Genomic DNA, 16,644 nt, shown 5'->3' with positions numbered 1-16,644 from the left:
TATTTAACAAAACAATGGGCCCAATGTTGCTTCTTTCTGCGGTTATTCTATAAACTGCTCGGACTTCAGTTTGTTGTCTCCAACACTGCAGTGACTGAATAAAGTGCAGGAAACTGCTGCCTGTCCTCCTTTAAAATGATGTGATGCATAGAACCCACGCAGCCTGGAAAACAGAATCAATTCAATGTAGAGCTTTTTTATCCAGTTTTCGAAAGCTCGGTTTTACTGTGGAGTTGTATTTATTGTCCTTCGGCTTTTTTGTCTTAAATCATAAAACTATTTCCTGCTGCTTTCTTCAAATCTTTTGCAGAGATGCTAAATTCCTCCAAAGGAACACGTTCTTTCAAAAATCCTGCCTTATTTTTGTGTCGATCATCAACATGCTGAAACAATGGGACTCATCCAACTCCACAGTTTCTTCCCCCAAACTGTTGCTCTGATGAACTCTCGTCACTCATAGAGTCTCAGAGTAATCAATCACTGTGCAATGATAATAATAACAACAATAATAATTATAATAATAATAATAACACAATCATATGCTGTGACAATGCACCTTTCAATAATCATGTCTACCTCATTCTGCTGCACCTTTCACTTTTTAAAAATTGTATATATGTTGATAAGAGCTGTCATTTGTCTATTGCCTACTTACTGTAGAGTAACCGAAAATAACTGAGTCAAATTCCATGTCTTGTCTGACCTGACCTGGCCAAATAAACATGATTCTGATTCTGATTTTGATTCCACCTCAAAGCTTAAACTGTTCTTCTGCACTTGAGTTTTTAATTTATACTTCATTTATATCCCATCAGAGATCTGAATGACTGCATGTAAATGATCAATGCAATCATTTGTGGATGTACTTGGAAAGAGGTGAGCTTGCAGTGGAGGGTGGGATGTGTCTGTGTGGAGGTTGTGGACGCGCTGCTGAGGTCGAGGAACAAAACTGTCACAGCCACACGGGTCACCGTGGCGGCGACGGCTGTAACCAGCCAGGTCCCGTCTGCAGGAGCACTATCAGGCATCAGTGGTTTGGTTTTTTACCATCCATGTTCAAACATGATCCAGAAGTGGTGCGTCGCGTGTCTCTGTTGCTGTCGGCGATGAAGAACCTCGTGTTTTGCTTGCACAGATCAACACGCTAAAACTTTTAAAAGCAGAAAGCTGAAGAACAAAAACAGCTGCGTATTCTGAATTGTGTGCATGTGTGTTCCTGAAGAAATGAAGAATAAAACTTCCGAGGAGGCTTTGCCGGGAAAGATGAGTGAAAGTGCTGCGTGTTATTCTGCCCTCAGTGCTGAAGTCATCCCTGTTATAAGTGCTCACATGACAGCTCTGCCCGGCTTCACGCGTGCCGCTTTAATGTCACAACACAATCACCATAGTGGGTTTGCAACACTTCTTAACAGAGAACGAGGAGGCGAAACTAGCTACAGTGGAAAATAGAAATAGGAGCATGAGGCTGAAAATGTTGAGATCAGGGATTTTTAAACGGAAGTAAATCAAAAGGAGCTTCTCACCCGGTTGACTCCTCCAGTCTGAACAGATTCATCCCAGATATTCATTCAGAAGAAAAAGTCTCTCAGTGGATAGTCAGTAGGCTACTCACTGTCCCATTTCTACACAATTATTGTTAAAAGATGAAGAAAAAAAATGATGCTGATGGGAAATCCACAGACCAACTCCAATCTTTTTTTTTCATTTTGTTCTTTTTTTCTTTTCTTTTTTTTTTTTTTTTTACTTCATTTACGAAAATTACACAAAAGGTGGCAATTTAATCGGCAATAAATAATAAATAATTCTTCTGCACGGGAACAAACAATACATTTTCCTCCAGAACTAACTCATTAATTTACATGTCTTTGGAGAAAAAAAACAAAAATTAGAGCCTATTGTTGGAAAGACGCAAACTCACAAATGTCCCACGATGCTTGTGGCAAAATAGAGGTATATTTTGTTGCAAATGCGTCAGTAGTATTTGGGTGATGAAGGTGATGAGGAGGGTCGGCGCTTGCGCTCCTCCAAACGATGCGCTGAGTTTCTCCCAATAAATAAAAAAAAAAGAAAAATCACAATTGATTTGTGTTCAAAGTTTAGAATTTAGACTTCTGTCTCACTCAGAGATCCCGTTTTTTTTCCAGAAAGCAGGTTCTTTTTTTTTTTTGGCAACTGGAACCTGGAGCGCGTGGGTGAAAACGCATCCACCGATCCGCGTCCTGGATGGAACAGGAGGACGCGCGGCCGTGGTAAAATCCCATGATTGTCTTCACAGTGTCAGAACACAAAACACAACCTGGCGGGGGTTGTGCGGTGCTGTCGGGGTTGGGGGGGGTCGGGGCGGCGGGGGCGCGCTGCGCGCCGCCGCTCCAGCGGTCCGGGGTGCGCGTCCTCAGGCCTCGATGGGGCTGGACACCATGCTGTTCGGCGTGTCCGGGAGCTGCGACGACATGGACGCCACCTCGCTGCCGGTCGAGTTGGAGCCCGGTCCCCCCTCCGAGAAGCTGACCTGCATGCGGGGACAAAACACGCGCTTTAGACACCACACACCTCTGCATCGCGCGTAATGTTCCAGGAAAGTGTGCGCTGTTTCTCGCTTTCTTTGCAAATACATAATACTTTTATAAGATTCCAGGTGCAAGGTGGTGCATCACTGATCATTTAAAAAATAAATATATAAATAAATAAATCAATCAATACGCTCGTGCATTCCACTCTGGTTGGTATGAAGTGGCCATATTTTACTCTTTGTATATTCAATAAAAATCACTCTTTGATACTATAGTGAAATGGTTATCTATAGAAATTTTAAAGATATTGTGTTTTGAGACACGTTGATGTTGTGAACGCTTTTTAAACGGTTGAGAAGTGTTTGAAAGACGTTCAAACCTAATGACCTGTTTTAAACTGGAAATCATCGTTGAAATCCTAGTTTGTGCTTTAAATGATAAATTAATCATAAAAGAATAATAAATAAATACATGAATAAATAAATAATAATAATAATAATAATACATATAAATATAATAACAATTAATTCTAATTATAATGAATAATAAAATAAATTCTGGGAAGACCCAGGACCCGGGCGAGAGACTATGTCCCCCAGCAGCCTGGGACCGTCTCGGACTCTGAGACTATTGCCCCCGCGACCCGGTAACGGAGGGGCGGAAGAAAATGGATGGATGGATGGATGGATGGATGGAAAATAAATGTTTATCATTAAAACTTGGGTGGAACCAGAAGAAAATGCTTTTATTTAGACTTTTGCAGACTATGTAGCCTAAATGTGACTATATATATATATATATATATATATATATATATATATATATATATGCAACTCAATAAACAGCAATGATTAGTTACAGTTTTAATTAAACGATTGCTGTTTATGTGCAATTTATCTGAAAGCTCCCATGAAAAACGTTAATTTTACTCACTTCACAATCCGCTTTTGCACAACCAGAGTGGAGGAGCGGGGGCCACATTTACATTACTGTCATTAAATCAAAAGCGTCCAAGCGTGGAGCCCAAAAAAAAAAAGAAAGTGAAATGGATAAGTGAATAAAGGTCACGGGTAGCCGACACGATTTCAGGGGGCTGTCCCATTCTCTTTGAGTCTCTCATCATAAATCAATATGATATGAAATAAAGCGACTCCCCGAAGCGAGTGTCTCCGTTTCCAGGTATAATATCCGCCCGGAGAACCGGGTCAGAGTTTAGAAACTGGACTTGCTCTGCATGCAGAAGAGAGCAGGGCTGCGTCTCTGCATGCGGACGAAAATCAGCTCCTCGGCTCAAATGATTGTTTTATTGTAGGCTACTAAAAAAACGTTCAAACTCGTGGATTAATTGCCGCATTCTGAGTTTCTGAACAGACATGAATAGAGAAGATTCTGTTTTGGTGATTTGGGAGGAAGGGACGCACCAGTTGCTGGAACGCCGGCTGGTCGATGTCGCTCTGCAGGGCGAAGTCGCTGAGCACCTTCCAGGGCGGCTGGTAGCTCTGCACCTCCACCGGGTTGGCCTGGATCCCGCCGTCGTGTCGCTCCGGACTGGCCGCCACCATCGGCGTGCCCGTCATCCCCTGGATGTTCTGCAGAGACACGACGCCCATTTAGCTCCATGGGTTCATCCAACTGAGCCTCGTGTGTGCACATTGTTCATAAAAATAAAATAAAATAAAAATCACATGGAACTTGTCAAGTTTTTGGCCCTGGATTGTAGGGCTACTTTTGGCAGTGGCGCCATCAGGGGGTGGCCAGGGGGGCCAGGGGTGGCCACGGCCCCCCCTACAAATTTGTTGGCCACCAGAGGTGTATAATCCACGTGCCATAAAGTAAAAATCCTGTCCAGCCGTGGTTCCAACCCTCTGAAGAAGCATGTGAAGACAATGCTACAGAAATTTCTGCTGTTTGCAACATGGGAATTGGTTGTTTTTTGCAGAGGTGTTTAATCCAGATGCCATAAAGTAAAAACGCTGCCATGTTTCTGGATCAGCCTGTACATTTAGAACAGGGGTTTTCACTAAGGACCAACCATTTACCTGCAGAGGAGCTGCTTTAGTATTTGGATGGAACAACTGCTGGACATGATTTTTACTTTATAGCACCTGGATTATCCAGCTCTGCTGGCCACCCCACTGGCCTCAATAAAAAAAAAAGAAACACTTGCCGGTCACATAGATTCTATCGTCAGTTATGTGTTTCATCCCAAATCATTTTGGCCAAATGCATATCAGTAGATGTTTCTTTATGAGCCAACAGTATAATACAATCCTGTAATGATGGCTTTTAGTTTTGGTGTCCACCCGAAGAATTTAAGTGGCCGCAATTGGCCCATTTTTGGAGGCGCCCCTGACTTTTGGACTAAATTTGCGCTGAGATAAGAAATGAAAATGAGCTTCCCGTCGTACTGGGGGTTATCTGAAAAGTACAGAGGTTAAACATGTTGATTAATGACGTGAGAGCAGACAGGGGCTCTCTCGGGTCGAACTTGATCCCGGGGCCCGGGGCCCGGGGCTCGGGGGCCCGGGGCTCGGGCTCCTCACCGTCTTGTCGTTGGGCTGCTGCTGCTGCAGCTGCTTCATGAGGATGGACCTCTTCTTGTCCTTGCAGCGCTTGTTCTGGAACCAGACCCGGATGACCCGCGGACTCAGGCCGGTCATCTCCACCAGCTGCTCCTTCATGAGCGCGTCAGGCCGCGGGTTGGCGTTGTAGCAGGTCCGCAGCGTGTGCAGCTGCTTCTCGTTCAGCACCGTGCGCACCCGCGTCGTCTTCTCCGGCTGCTTGTGGACGTGCGGCCGCAGCGCGGGCTGGCGGGCCGAGATGGGCTCTGCTGTGGGCGGAGGGCAGAGGGAGAGAAAGGGCCAAAGTGTTTTCATCAGTCCCGTTGAACCCCGGATAAAACAGACACAGACTGGCCAGCGTGGATGATTGTGGATGATTGACGGAGCTGAGCGGAGCTGAGCGCCGACAGGAGCTCAGGAAGCTTTATTCCCTTTTTGAAAAAAAAAAAAAAAAAAAAAAACTAAAACAAAACAATCAATAGCAATAAATTATGTTTATGGTTTCGGCAGCTCCACGCTTCTTTTTCAACGTTATATTTAATTCAAATGTGGGAAAAGCTTTGACCTATAAAAGGGGGGACCATATCAACCTCCTCGCTCCATGTGGCCCCTCCGGCGACCCCAACCATTACAAAGAGGATAGACGATGGATGAACGGATTGATGGTAGGGGGGAAAAAAAGAAAAAGGGGTATAGGAGAGAAGGCCGTGAGGGCTCGGGTGGATTAGGTCACTGTAATCCGTGGCAGTGGCGAGAGCGCGCTGCGCAACAGCCGCGCAAGCAGACCCCCGGAGCCGCAGCCCAGGATAGAAGACCAGTCCCCCCCGCAGCAGTGATAACTGGGGGTATTTCTGACTTTATCTAATCTGGAGAAGCCTGGCTGGTCTTGGACTGCAGACCAGAGGACGCGCAGAAAAAGAAAAAGAAAAACCCACCAGAAAAAAACCTAATCAACTCAAATATGAGCCCAGAGTGCATCTGCATCTGCGGTGCCATGTGGGTGACACCGACAATCATCTTCCAAAAAGCCCTAAAATAAGATCGAATCTCCTCAAGCGAACATAAAACGTCCTCCTCCTCCCTGGGTCCCATGGGGATGCTCGGCCGATAGGTGTTACCTGCCATCTGCAGCGGGCGGGCGGGGTGCAGCGGGCTGAGCGGGTCCCCGCTGCCGAGGCTGGCCCGCTCCACCACGTCGTGGTCGGCCCGGCAGAAAAGTCCGTCCTCCCGCAGCGCGAACTCGTCCCCCGGGATGAGCTGGCGGCTGCACGCCACGCAGCGGAAACACTCGATGTGGTACACCTTGGAGCGGGCGCGCATCACGAAGTCGTTCTTGCTGAAGCCGATATTGCATTTGGCGCATTTGATGCCGTATAACCTACAGACACACGCACACACAAACACGCACACAGACACATCCGCAGAGTTACAAAGACGAATCTTGAACTTGTAGGTATTTTGTTTTCTTTTTACTAAAACTGTCACCAATACTACGCCTTCTGCAATCATCAATAATGTCAAAATTATTATTAATAATGACTTTGACATATTAAAAATCAGATTAATAGTTGAAATAAATATGAATTATTGTTATTTACAGCCAGGACTGAAAGTACGGTAGGTTTAGGGGAATATACCACAATTGTTTATATTGATTTTATGCGTTCTCCGGTCAAAAATTGCTAATTTTAAAAATTAAAATAGCTTTGGAAATTGTAACGTTTTTGAGGTTGTTTTCCCTAAACAAAGTGTTCCTGGTTTCAGGATATATTTGCTTCACAGTGTGGTATCTGCCCTCGTGATCGGTGCAGTTACTGGAACAGGTTTTTTATTCTTATTATAATTAAATTTTATTCTAACAGTTAACGGTGCGTGTGGTTCGCTGCCGCCGTGAGCGGGACGCAAAAGGTTTCTGAACCAAAGAAAAGTTGTGAAAGTCAAGAATCGTTAGATTAGGTAAAATATAGTGATAGATAGGGTGTCGATTTGGATGTGAGGAAATGTATGAGCTTTAAGAGGAACCTTCCAATAACCGAGACACGGCTGACCCCTGGAGATGTGGATCATATTAGTCCCGGTTTGGTGTTGAAAGTGCTGCGTCCAGTAAGCGTTTCTGACAACATTCACTCATTACTGGACCGGCTTGATAATAAGTGGACCCGGTGGTGTGTGATAATAACGGTGGCCGATCTTGGATTTTGGGTGAAAATGCTCCAGTGACAGGTTAGGCATATTTGTTTTAAGAGAAGTCACCGCTCTCCTTTTTTTTCTGGTTCCAACGAAGACGCTTTTACCGGAATGAAGGAGCGGACTGTTCCGGGACACTTCAGCTGCTTAACCCTTCATATCCCTCCGAAGGAAATGCTTGGAATTTAGGAATTCAACTCATGCTGAAATGATCCACCGTGGGAAATTATATTATTTAAAAATAAATCATAAAACGAATAAATAAATATTAGATAGCCTAAATAACCTGCTCTAATTAATTATAATTATAGATGTGCAGATCATGGACTGCGCAAGTCTGATCAGGTCATTGATTAGAACGCATCATTCGGGCCTCGTGTGCATTTTTACGGCTCCTTCAAATAAAGCATCTTCACCTGAAGTTTTTGTAGCAGTGATTAGAGCTAAACTCGGAGGAGACGGGAGTCCGCAGGTGCGAGCCTGAATCCGAACCCATCCCATCCCAGCCCCAGCGCAGCTCCGGGGGCCGCGCCAGCCGCGCCAGCCGCGTCCGCTCCGGCCGGGCCGTCCTACCTGATGTAGTCCCGCTTGCAGTACGTCTTCCCGTCCCGCACGAAGCAGGTGCACGACTCGTCCAGGTACTGGCTGCACTCGGCGCACTTCAGGCACGCAGCGTGCCACTCCAGGTCCGGGGACACGCGCAGGATGTACTGGTCGTGGATCTGGTTCCCGCAGCCCACGCACAGAGACACCAGCCGCTTTTCTGGGACAGCGGGGAAAAGAGGACACGTCACGCAGGAGCCCCAAAATAATCAATGATGATTAGTAATAATAATGATAATAATAATTAAAAAAAATAAAATATTATTATTATTATTATTATTATTATTATTATTATTATTATTATTATTATTATTGATGATGATAACGATGATGATAATAATAATAACGATAATAATAATAATAATTATTATAATAATAATAATAATAATATCCGATTATTAACGTTTTTGCTCGCTGAATCAGAGATTTAAAACCTTTAAAATCTTCCCTTTCATTATCGTGTAAAAGGCCCAGAACATCTGTTGGTTCTGCACATGAGAGCAGAACCAGCTGCCTGCGCTCAGTCATCTGTCCTCAGCCCGGGACAAGTGTCTTACTTTTCGGCGGATCCCCCATGTCTCCCATGTCCAAGAAGTAAGGCGCTGGAAGGTCCACGGTCAGGCAGCGGGCAGCGGCGCCTGGAAGCCTGGAAGTCTCGTTCCTACTCCTCCTCCTCCTCCTCCTCCTCCGCCGGGGTCCGGGATCCGGGGTCCGGGGTCCGGGGGCCGGGGTCCGGGGGCCGGGCTGCCGGGTGCCGGGCTGCCGGGCCAGGAGCTGTGCTGTCCGGCTCGGGGAGGGAGTGTGTGTGCGTGTGTGTGTTTCACCGGAGCGCATGGAGCTCTGGTCCCGACGAGCCGCGGGGCTGACGTAGGACCCGAGGACGTCATATGCATGAGTAGCGGATTGGTTGTGCACACACACACACACACACACACACACACACACACACACACACACACACACACACACACACACACACACACACACACACACACACACACACACACACACACACACACACACACACACACACACACACACACACACACAGGCCTACTGCTGCACATCATTTATCCTCCTTTGCCTTCTTGTTCCTGATGTTTCTTAATCAAATTGGTGGTTTTGAAGGAATAAAAATGTGCTGCACTCTTCAGTTGTTTTGTCCGCTAACTAGTCCAACACTGCAAGCAGGGGCGCCTCCAAAAATGTTTCCTAGGGGGGGGGCAGAGGGGGCCACTTAAATTCTTGGGATGGACACCAAAACCAAAAGCCATCATTACAGGATTTTATTATACTGTTGTAGTATACAGGCTCAGAAATAAAGAAACTCCCCCTTATGATCCAGGTCCTGGTCCAGGTTTCTTCCCTCCTAAAGGGGGTTTTTCTTGCCACTGTTTGGCTTAAGGCTTTTCTCCCACTATGGGAGTTTTATGCCATTGTTTATATAATAATTGCTCGGGGGTTTATGTTCATGTTCTAGGTCTCTGGAAAGCGTCTAGAGACAACTATTGTTGTATTAGACGCTATATAAATAAAATTGAATTGAAAAAAAATTGAATTGATAACTGACGATTTAATCTGTGACCGGCAAGTGTTTTTTTTTTGTTATTGTGGCCAGTGGGGTGGCCAGCAAATTTGTAGGGGGGTTTGTAGGGGGGCGCTTGCCCTAGGGGGCAAGCGCTGAGCACGCGCTGGGCGCCTGGATCGTGCTCCGACTTTATATAGGCTACGTATATATATGTGTGTGTGATATAGATAGAAAGTAGCCCACCGAATATGAAAAAAGAAAATGTTTTGTGAATGTGTGTAATACCTTTAACCCGCGCAAGCCCAGTTTTTGTGCTCCAGATTTCGTCGTGGGTAACTTTGGATGCTATGTATAACTTTGACCTCTAGTTAGTTGTACTATCTGCAATTCAATTCAATTCAATTTTATTTATATAGCGTCTATTACAACAGAAGTTGTCTCTAGGATCTTTCCAGAGACCCAGAACATGAACATAAACCCCTGGGCAATTATTATATAAACAATGGCAGGTAAAAACTCCCCTAGTGGGAGAAAAACCTTAAACCAAACAGTGGCAAGAAAAACTCCCCTTTAGGAGGGAAGAAACCTGGACCAGGACCTGGATCATAAGGAGAAACCTGGACCAGGACCTGGACCATAAAGGGGGGGGGGGGGGGGGGGCTCCTGCTGGAAGCCAACCATCTATTTAGTAACCTGCTTTCTTTCACCTTTGTAATATGGTTAAGTTAAAAAACATCTTGTCTCAGAATCATCCAGAAGAAAGCGTTCGTATCCCTGCTGGTTGGATGGCAGTTCCTATATTAAAGTTACTTTCCAGCTGGTCCAAACTGCTGCAGGGGGCCTTTCTAATGAGGAAAAACAGGGTTTTCTCCACTTTAACTTCTCTTCATTGGCTCTCCGGGTGAAATGTAAAATGCTTTTCCTCACACATGAAGCCTTTAAGGATGCAACTCATGGAGACGGACTGAATCGTTATGACCCCAACAGATCAGGGTGCTGGTGCTCTGGTGGTTCCTGGAGTTTCCAACAGAGGTGAACATGGTCCGCTGTTGGAGAGCTGCTGTTATGGCAAACCGTTTTAACATGTAATGGCTAAGCTTAACTATCCGGAATTAACATTGCTGATACAACTGCATTTTGACTAGTCGTAATTACATTGTGACTAGACAGAATTGTCATTCAAGATATCCATAATGTAATTTTGACTACCGGTAGTCAAAATTCTAATACAAGATATCTGTAATTACATTTTGACTAGGCAGAATGGAAGTTAAAGATATCTCTAATTAAAATTAATTTCAAGATATCTATAACTTGATTACAGATATTAAATATTAAGATTGATTAAGATATTAAATTATGACTATCCGTAATTCTAGTTTGAGATATACAACTTCATTCTGACTAGTCAAAACTTAATTTAAGATATCTAAAAAGAACGATGTAAATATCTTGAATTGAGGGGAATTAAAGATATCTTGAACTGGAATTAGGACTAGTCAGAATTAAATTGTAGATATCTGAAACTGGAATTACAGCTACTCGTAATTCAGTTGCAGATATCCGTAATTCACATTGCAGATATCTGCAACTGAATTCTAGTTATATGTAATTAGAAACCCCACACACATGAATGGCAAAAGTGACATCATTTGATATCTGAAATGACAATTGTGGACAGGAAGAATGTAATTGTAGATATCTGAAATGCTCTTTTTGACTAGGAAGAATGGAATTGCGGATATCTGCAACACATATCCAGTCTAGCTGTTAAATATTAAAACGGCTTGCCATACTGGTGTTTTGTACCACCTCTTTAGTTATACGACTGCTTGGAAAACCTTCCCAGGTGCACTGGACTGTCCTCACTGCTGTCTTTACTCCTCATGTATCCCACCGTCGCTGCAACCAGCATTCTGCTCCTTTTGTGTGTGTCCTCTGCAGATATCCCGGGACTGATCCTTCTGTATTTGTTGGCGTCTGTTTCCTGTCCCTTCAGACCTCCGCCCAGTCAAGTCCGACGGCCGTCCTCCCTGAGTCTGGTTCTGCTGGAGGTTTCCTCCTGGCAGAGGGAGCACTTCCTCCTCACTGGCTCAGCTAAGCTGTGTGCTTCATAATGAGCTGATTGCAACTGTAATGTTTATCACAACTCTTCATTTCAGGACTTTTGTTGTGAATTGGTGCAATAGAAATGAAGTGACTTGACTGGAACTGAATTAAATATTTCATCTCTTATAAACCATTTATTTGTTATTAAAGCATACTCTTAAATTCAATACTACGCTTTATTTACACACACCTTTATGCTGTTTAATTCACTGTACGAATTGTTACAGATTACTTTTGTAATACTGTATTTGACCCGGTCTTTGTACATTTTGACCGTATAGAAACGTAATTTTTCCCTTACTTTTTAACAAATTGTGCTTTTTATTATTTTACCTGTTTTCTTGTCATTTTATTTTATTTGTTATTTACTGTTTACCATAATTATGTCTTGCTGCTTTTAATGTTGATGTAAAGCACTTTGAATTACCTTGTGTTGAACTGTGCTATACAAATAAACTTGCCTTGCCTTATAATGTAACTCTAGAACATTCAGATATACTTATTTATTTATTTTGCATGAAGCATCTAAATAAAAGTAAGTTGCCCAACTGGCCCAAAAAAGCCTTTACAAAATGAGGGAAGAACTTTTGTGAAACTAAAACACATTTGTTTCTAACCGGCAGTCAGTTTTTAGTAAAATGTCACACAGAGTGCGCCAGAGCCTTGTGGTGCTGAAGGTGGCAAAGCAATTTCATTTGGACTCACTGATTCTCTATAAATAGTCGTTTGAGACAAGGTTTTTGTGGGCTTTCACTCTTAGACAGAATGTTACACTTAAGATCACCTTGGAAATCATCAACTAGGAAGAATTCCCAACTGATCTGCAGCTTCCTTCTACGCTTTATTTACACACACCTTTATGCTGTTTTGGCCATAAAGTTTTGATGAAATATTTCTTTACATCTTCCCATGGAATTTTTCTAAGTAAAAATAGGGATGTCTCCGAAAACAAAATTATTCTAACATCATGGCCAACAAACTTCTCAGCAGTTAGAAAGTGACCATTGACAGCAGCAGCCACCCATTTATCCATCATTGTTTAGTTTACGTCTATATCATCGAGCCTGAGATGACTCCTGTCCGTCATTGTTTTCCACAAAAAGTCTGTCACACCTGGAACTCATCAGAACCTTGGAAGACATTTTTTTTTATCCCAAATATCCATAAAACACATTTAAGAGAATCTGAGAACCATTCTGGAGTCTTCAGTCATCCAGCATTTGCTCAATAAGCCCAACAAAAACCTCTCCAAAGAATGGACAGTGATGGTCTTTCAGCAGGGAACCCCGGCCTTATGTTGGCGTGTGCATGCGGATCAAAGGACAAGTGCAGCGACCCGGTGTTCTGCCAATCCTTGCTACCTGCCGAGAAATGCTGCTTTGTGGTTCTGCGTATGCACACAGTCGTTTTTCAAAGTTTGATTGGCACCGTCCATGATTTCTTGCACGATATAAAATAGATGATATGGGATGTTGAGTATTTGATCCTTCAAAATACTGTACACTACCCATGACATGAATTGCATTACACTTTGTGAACATTTTACGATAAAGAGGGAAAAAAAACAACAACTATTTTTTCGCTTTATTTGATATTCATTCAGTCATTGGCCTTTATTTAGCCAGGCAGGTCATTAAGAACACATTCTTATTTACAATGACGGCCTGGCGAGCAACAAGGACCACTTGGGGGGAAAAGGAAGTGGTTTAGGGAGTAAAACACAGTAAAATTTTAGCTCTACAAAGGTATAAAACCATTAGGGAGCATTTTTTGGCAAAGCAGCAGAAATTGGCAGAACACCGGCTTCACGCGTGTGGAGACGAGCAGAACCGCGCAACTTACGACTCTGTAGAGTTTGAAACCATCTGAACTGATGTCACATCAAGTATACCTGAAAAAAATTACATATAGGCCTACACACACACACCCATATACAGTATATACACACACACACACACACACACACACACACACACACACACACACACACACACACACACACACACACACACACACACACACACACACCCATATACAGTATATACACACACACACACACACACACACACACACACACACACACCCATATACAGTATATACACACACACACACACACACACACACACACACACACACACACACACACACATATATATATATATGGTGGAAGCTGAAGCCTGCACTGCTAATTGATTTAGTGTGACGGATCCCTTCCCCCACAAGCTTGGCCACACCCACCGGGTTCCAGTGGCCAGAGTAAGGAAGAGACGACCTTCAGGTGAGTGAAGTTGCAGGGGGCTGCCAGTGTCTCTGTTACCCAGAGTCTGCCTATGTGTGCCCCCAAGCACAGTGATTGGGTCGCCCTTGGTCTGGAACCTTCAACCTTATCGCCATGGGTGGACCCACCAGGAGCACGCACACACGTACACACACACACACACACACACACACACACACACACACACACACACACACACACACACACACACACACACACACACACACACACACACACACACACACACACACACACACACACACACACTTGAAATGATTTGTTTGTGAAGACACAGAGCTCAGATAGATATGTTCTGGTCAGCTGCCTGGGTTTGGGTCTGGTGTTTCCTTCTTCTGTGATGAGGATGTTCATGAGTAGATCTGCAACACCTCAGCATTTGTGAAGCTCTGTTTGAGAAAAGAGCCTTTCGGCTTCCTGGCTGAGGTGGTGGTCCTGAAGTGCAAGATCCACACCCACACACACATTACTGACTGGAGGTTTTACAGGATTTAAAATCAGCTTCCAACGTAAAAACCGATCCACCAGGGATTGCTTTTATTGTATTTATGCTCCAGAATCCAGGCTTTTCCTTGAACACAGGTGGAATTTTATGTAATAATAATGGATTACTTTTATATTGCGCTTCTCTTGGACACTCAAAAGTGCTAGTAATCTTCTGCTTTAAGAATTGTGGCTTCTGCATTTTTCTACCTGTTCAGGAATAACAGATATGAATTGGCTACTAGCTATGAAAAATGTCACACTTTTTATTTTTTGATAATCTTTATCTTAATGATGTTTTATATTTTGAAATTCCCTTCGTGTAATTAGACATTTGACGTAGGCACTGTGTTTTGGTCTTACTGTGAACAGATCACTAAGACCTCTCACTGCCCCTCACTGCACCGCAGTGACAAGGAAATCTAATGTCTCTGCAGGTTGGTGTGAAGGATTGTAACAAAATAAAGTACTGAAACAATGAGGCCGACTGAACGTTACTGAATCATACGGCACATTTACATGCTAGCTGCACATCAGCAGAGGACATGTGAGTGTCCTCAGATGGTGAATTACAATCCCTGCCTTTACTAAAAACTTGGACACAACAGGTTTAATTACCTGATTTTCTCCTGAAAAGATTAGCTCAGAATGATTCAAACCTCAAGCATATGGATGCAGAGTGATTGTGAGAGGCCGCATGCCTGGTGCAAACCTTCAGTGTTCATGCAGCAGACACTGTGTCTTTTAAGTTGAGAATGGGAAATAAAGGAAGGTCTGAGTATTTGGCGTGTCTGGGTCACAATAATCCATGTTTCCATACATCCATCTTTCCATCTTCTGCTTCTGAGGTTGTCTGTGGTCTCCACTGGGGTCACTTCCCAGTGGAACATGCCTGGAAGACCTCACCAGAAAAGGCGTCCAAAAGCCACCTCATCTGGGTCTTCTGGATGTGGAGGAGCAGTGGCTCTACTACAAGGCCTCCAGGATGACAGAGCCTCTCCCCCTGTCTCTAAGAAAGAGCCTACACACCCTGCGGAGGAAGGTCATTTCTGCCGCTTGTACCCGCCATCTTGTTCTTTTAGTCACTACCCACAGCTCATGACCGTAGGTGAAGGTAGGAATGTAGACCACTGGTAAATCGAGAGCTGTCTTTTGCCTCAGCTCCCTCTTCACAACAATAGATTGTTGCAGAATCCGCATCACTGCAGACGCCACACTAATCCACTTATCGATCTCCCGCTTCATTCCTCCCTCACTCGTTAACAAGACCGAGAGGGCACTCCAGCCTTTTCCGACTGAGCACCATGGTTTCGTATTTAGAGGTGCTGATTCTCATCCCAGCCGCTTCACACTCGGTTGTGAACTGCTCCAGCGAAAGATGACGGTCTTGGCCTGATGAAGCCCACAGAACCATGTCATTTGCAAAAAGGAAAGACCCGATTCTGAGGCCATCAAACCAGACCCCTCTGCTCCTCGGCTGCTCCCAGAAATTATCTCCATGAAAGTAATGAACAGAATTGGTGACGAAGGGCAAACTTGGAAGAGTCTAAACCCCCACAGAAAATGAGTCTGACAGCCCATGTGGACCAAGCTCTGACACCGGATGTAGAGGGGCCGGACAGCCCATATAAGGCATTCCGGCACCCCATACTCACGGAGAACCTTCCCACAGAAGTCCCTGAGGGACACAGGCGAATACCTTCTCCAAGTCCACAAAAGACATGTGGACTTGGAGAAGGCATTCGCTCCTTTTTGGTGATAACGTATTTCGGCACGTATTGGCGACTCTATTTTGAGACATGTGAGGCCGACTCCAGCGACCATAGTTAGGTGCATCCCGGGGGCCAGAGCCTGCGACATTGAGGCAAATTTAAAAAGTAATCATGAATTTGGTAAAGTTATCATACATGTCGGCACTAATGACACCCCTCGGTACGCCAGTCGAAAGTCACTAAAATTAAGATTGTCTCCGTGTGTAACTACGCCAAAACCATGCAAGCACGGGCCGAGGCGGAGGAGTCGCAGCAATTTATAACTCCAGTCTCCAAACAAAAACTGAACCTAAGTATAGGTTGCTTGCTTTAACATCATCCTATGCCAAAACCATCTCGGACTCTGTAGGTATCTCTGGTCCCCTTCCCAATCTAACCAGTGATGATATGTTTAGTTGCCTATCATCGCTCTGCCGCTGGTTGTCTCGGTGGTGTTCAATTCAATTCAATTACATTTTATTTATATAGCTTCTATTACAACAGAAGTTGTCTCTAGGCGATTTCCAGAGACCCAGAACATGACCCCCGAGCAATTATTACATAAACATAACAAACAATGGCAGGTAAAAAACCTTAGGCCAAACAGTGGCAATGA

At 44.2% G+C, this 16,644-nt stretch overlaps 1 protein-coding gene across 2 annotated transcripts; it reads right to left on the bottom strand.

The window, feature by feature from the left end:
• Positions 1–560: 560 nt before the first annotated feature.
• On the bottom strand, positions 561–8,715 carry isl1a (ISL LIM homeobox 1a). Of its 2 annotated transcripts, none has more exons than XM_061729654.1 (6): positions 8,419–8,715; positions 7,832–8,021; positions 6,190–6,449; positions 5,054–5,340; positions 3,932–4,099; positions 561–2,509 (listed from the first exon to the last, which is right to left on the bottom strand). In XM_061729654.1, the coding sequence occupies exons 1-6, from the start codon at positions 8,693–8,695 to the stop codon at positions 2,393–2,395; spliced, it is 1,299 nt and encodes a 432-aa protein (XP_061585638.1). In that variant the 5' UTR covers positions 8,696–8,715; the 3' UTR covers positions 561–2,392. The 2 variants fall into 2 exon arrangements, with proteins under 2 accessions (XP_061585638.1, XP_061585639.1); XM_061729655.1 differs by having other exon boundaries at positions 5,054–5,337.
• Positions 8,716–16,644: the final 7,929 nt, after the last annotated feature.

The sequence above is a fragment of the Cololabis saira genome, chromosome 9 (assembly GCF_033807715.1).
Source record: "Cololabis saira isolate AMF1-May2022 chromosome 9, fColSai1.1, whole genome shotgun sequence".
Classification (NCBI taxonomy): domain Eukaryota; kingdom Metazoa; phylum Chordata; class Actinopteri; order Beloniformes; family Belonidae; genus Cololabis; species Cololabis saira.
The sequence above is the reverse complement of the archived record's forward strand: the minus strand, read 5'-3'. Positions and strand labels throughout refer to the sequence as shown.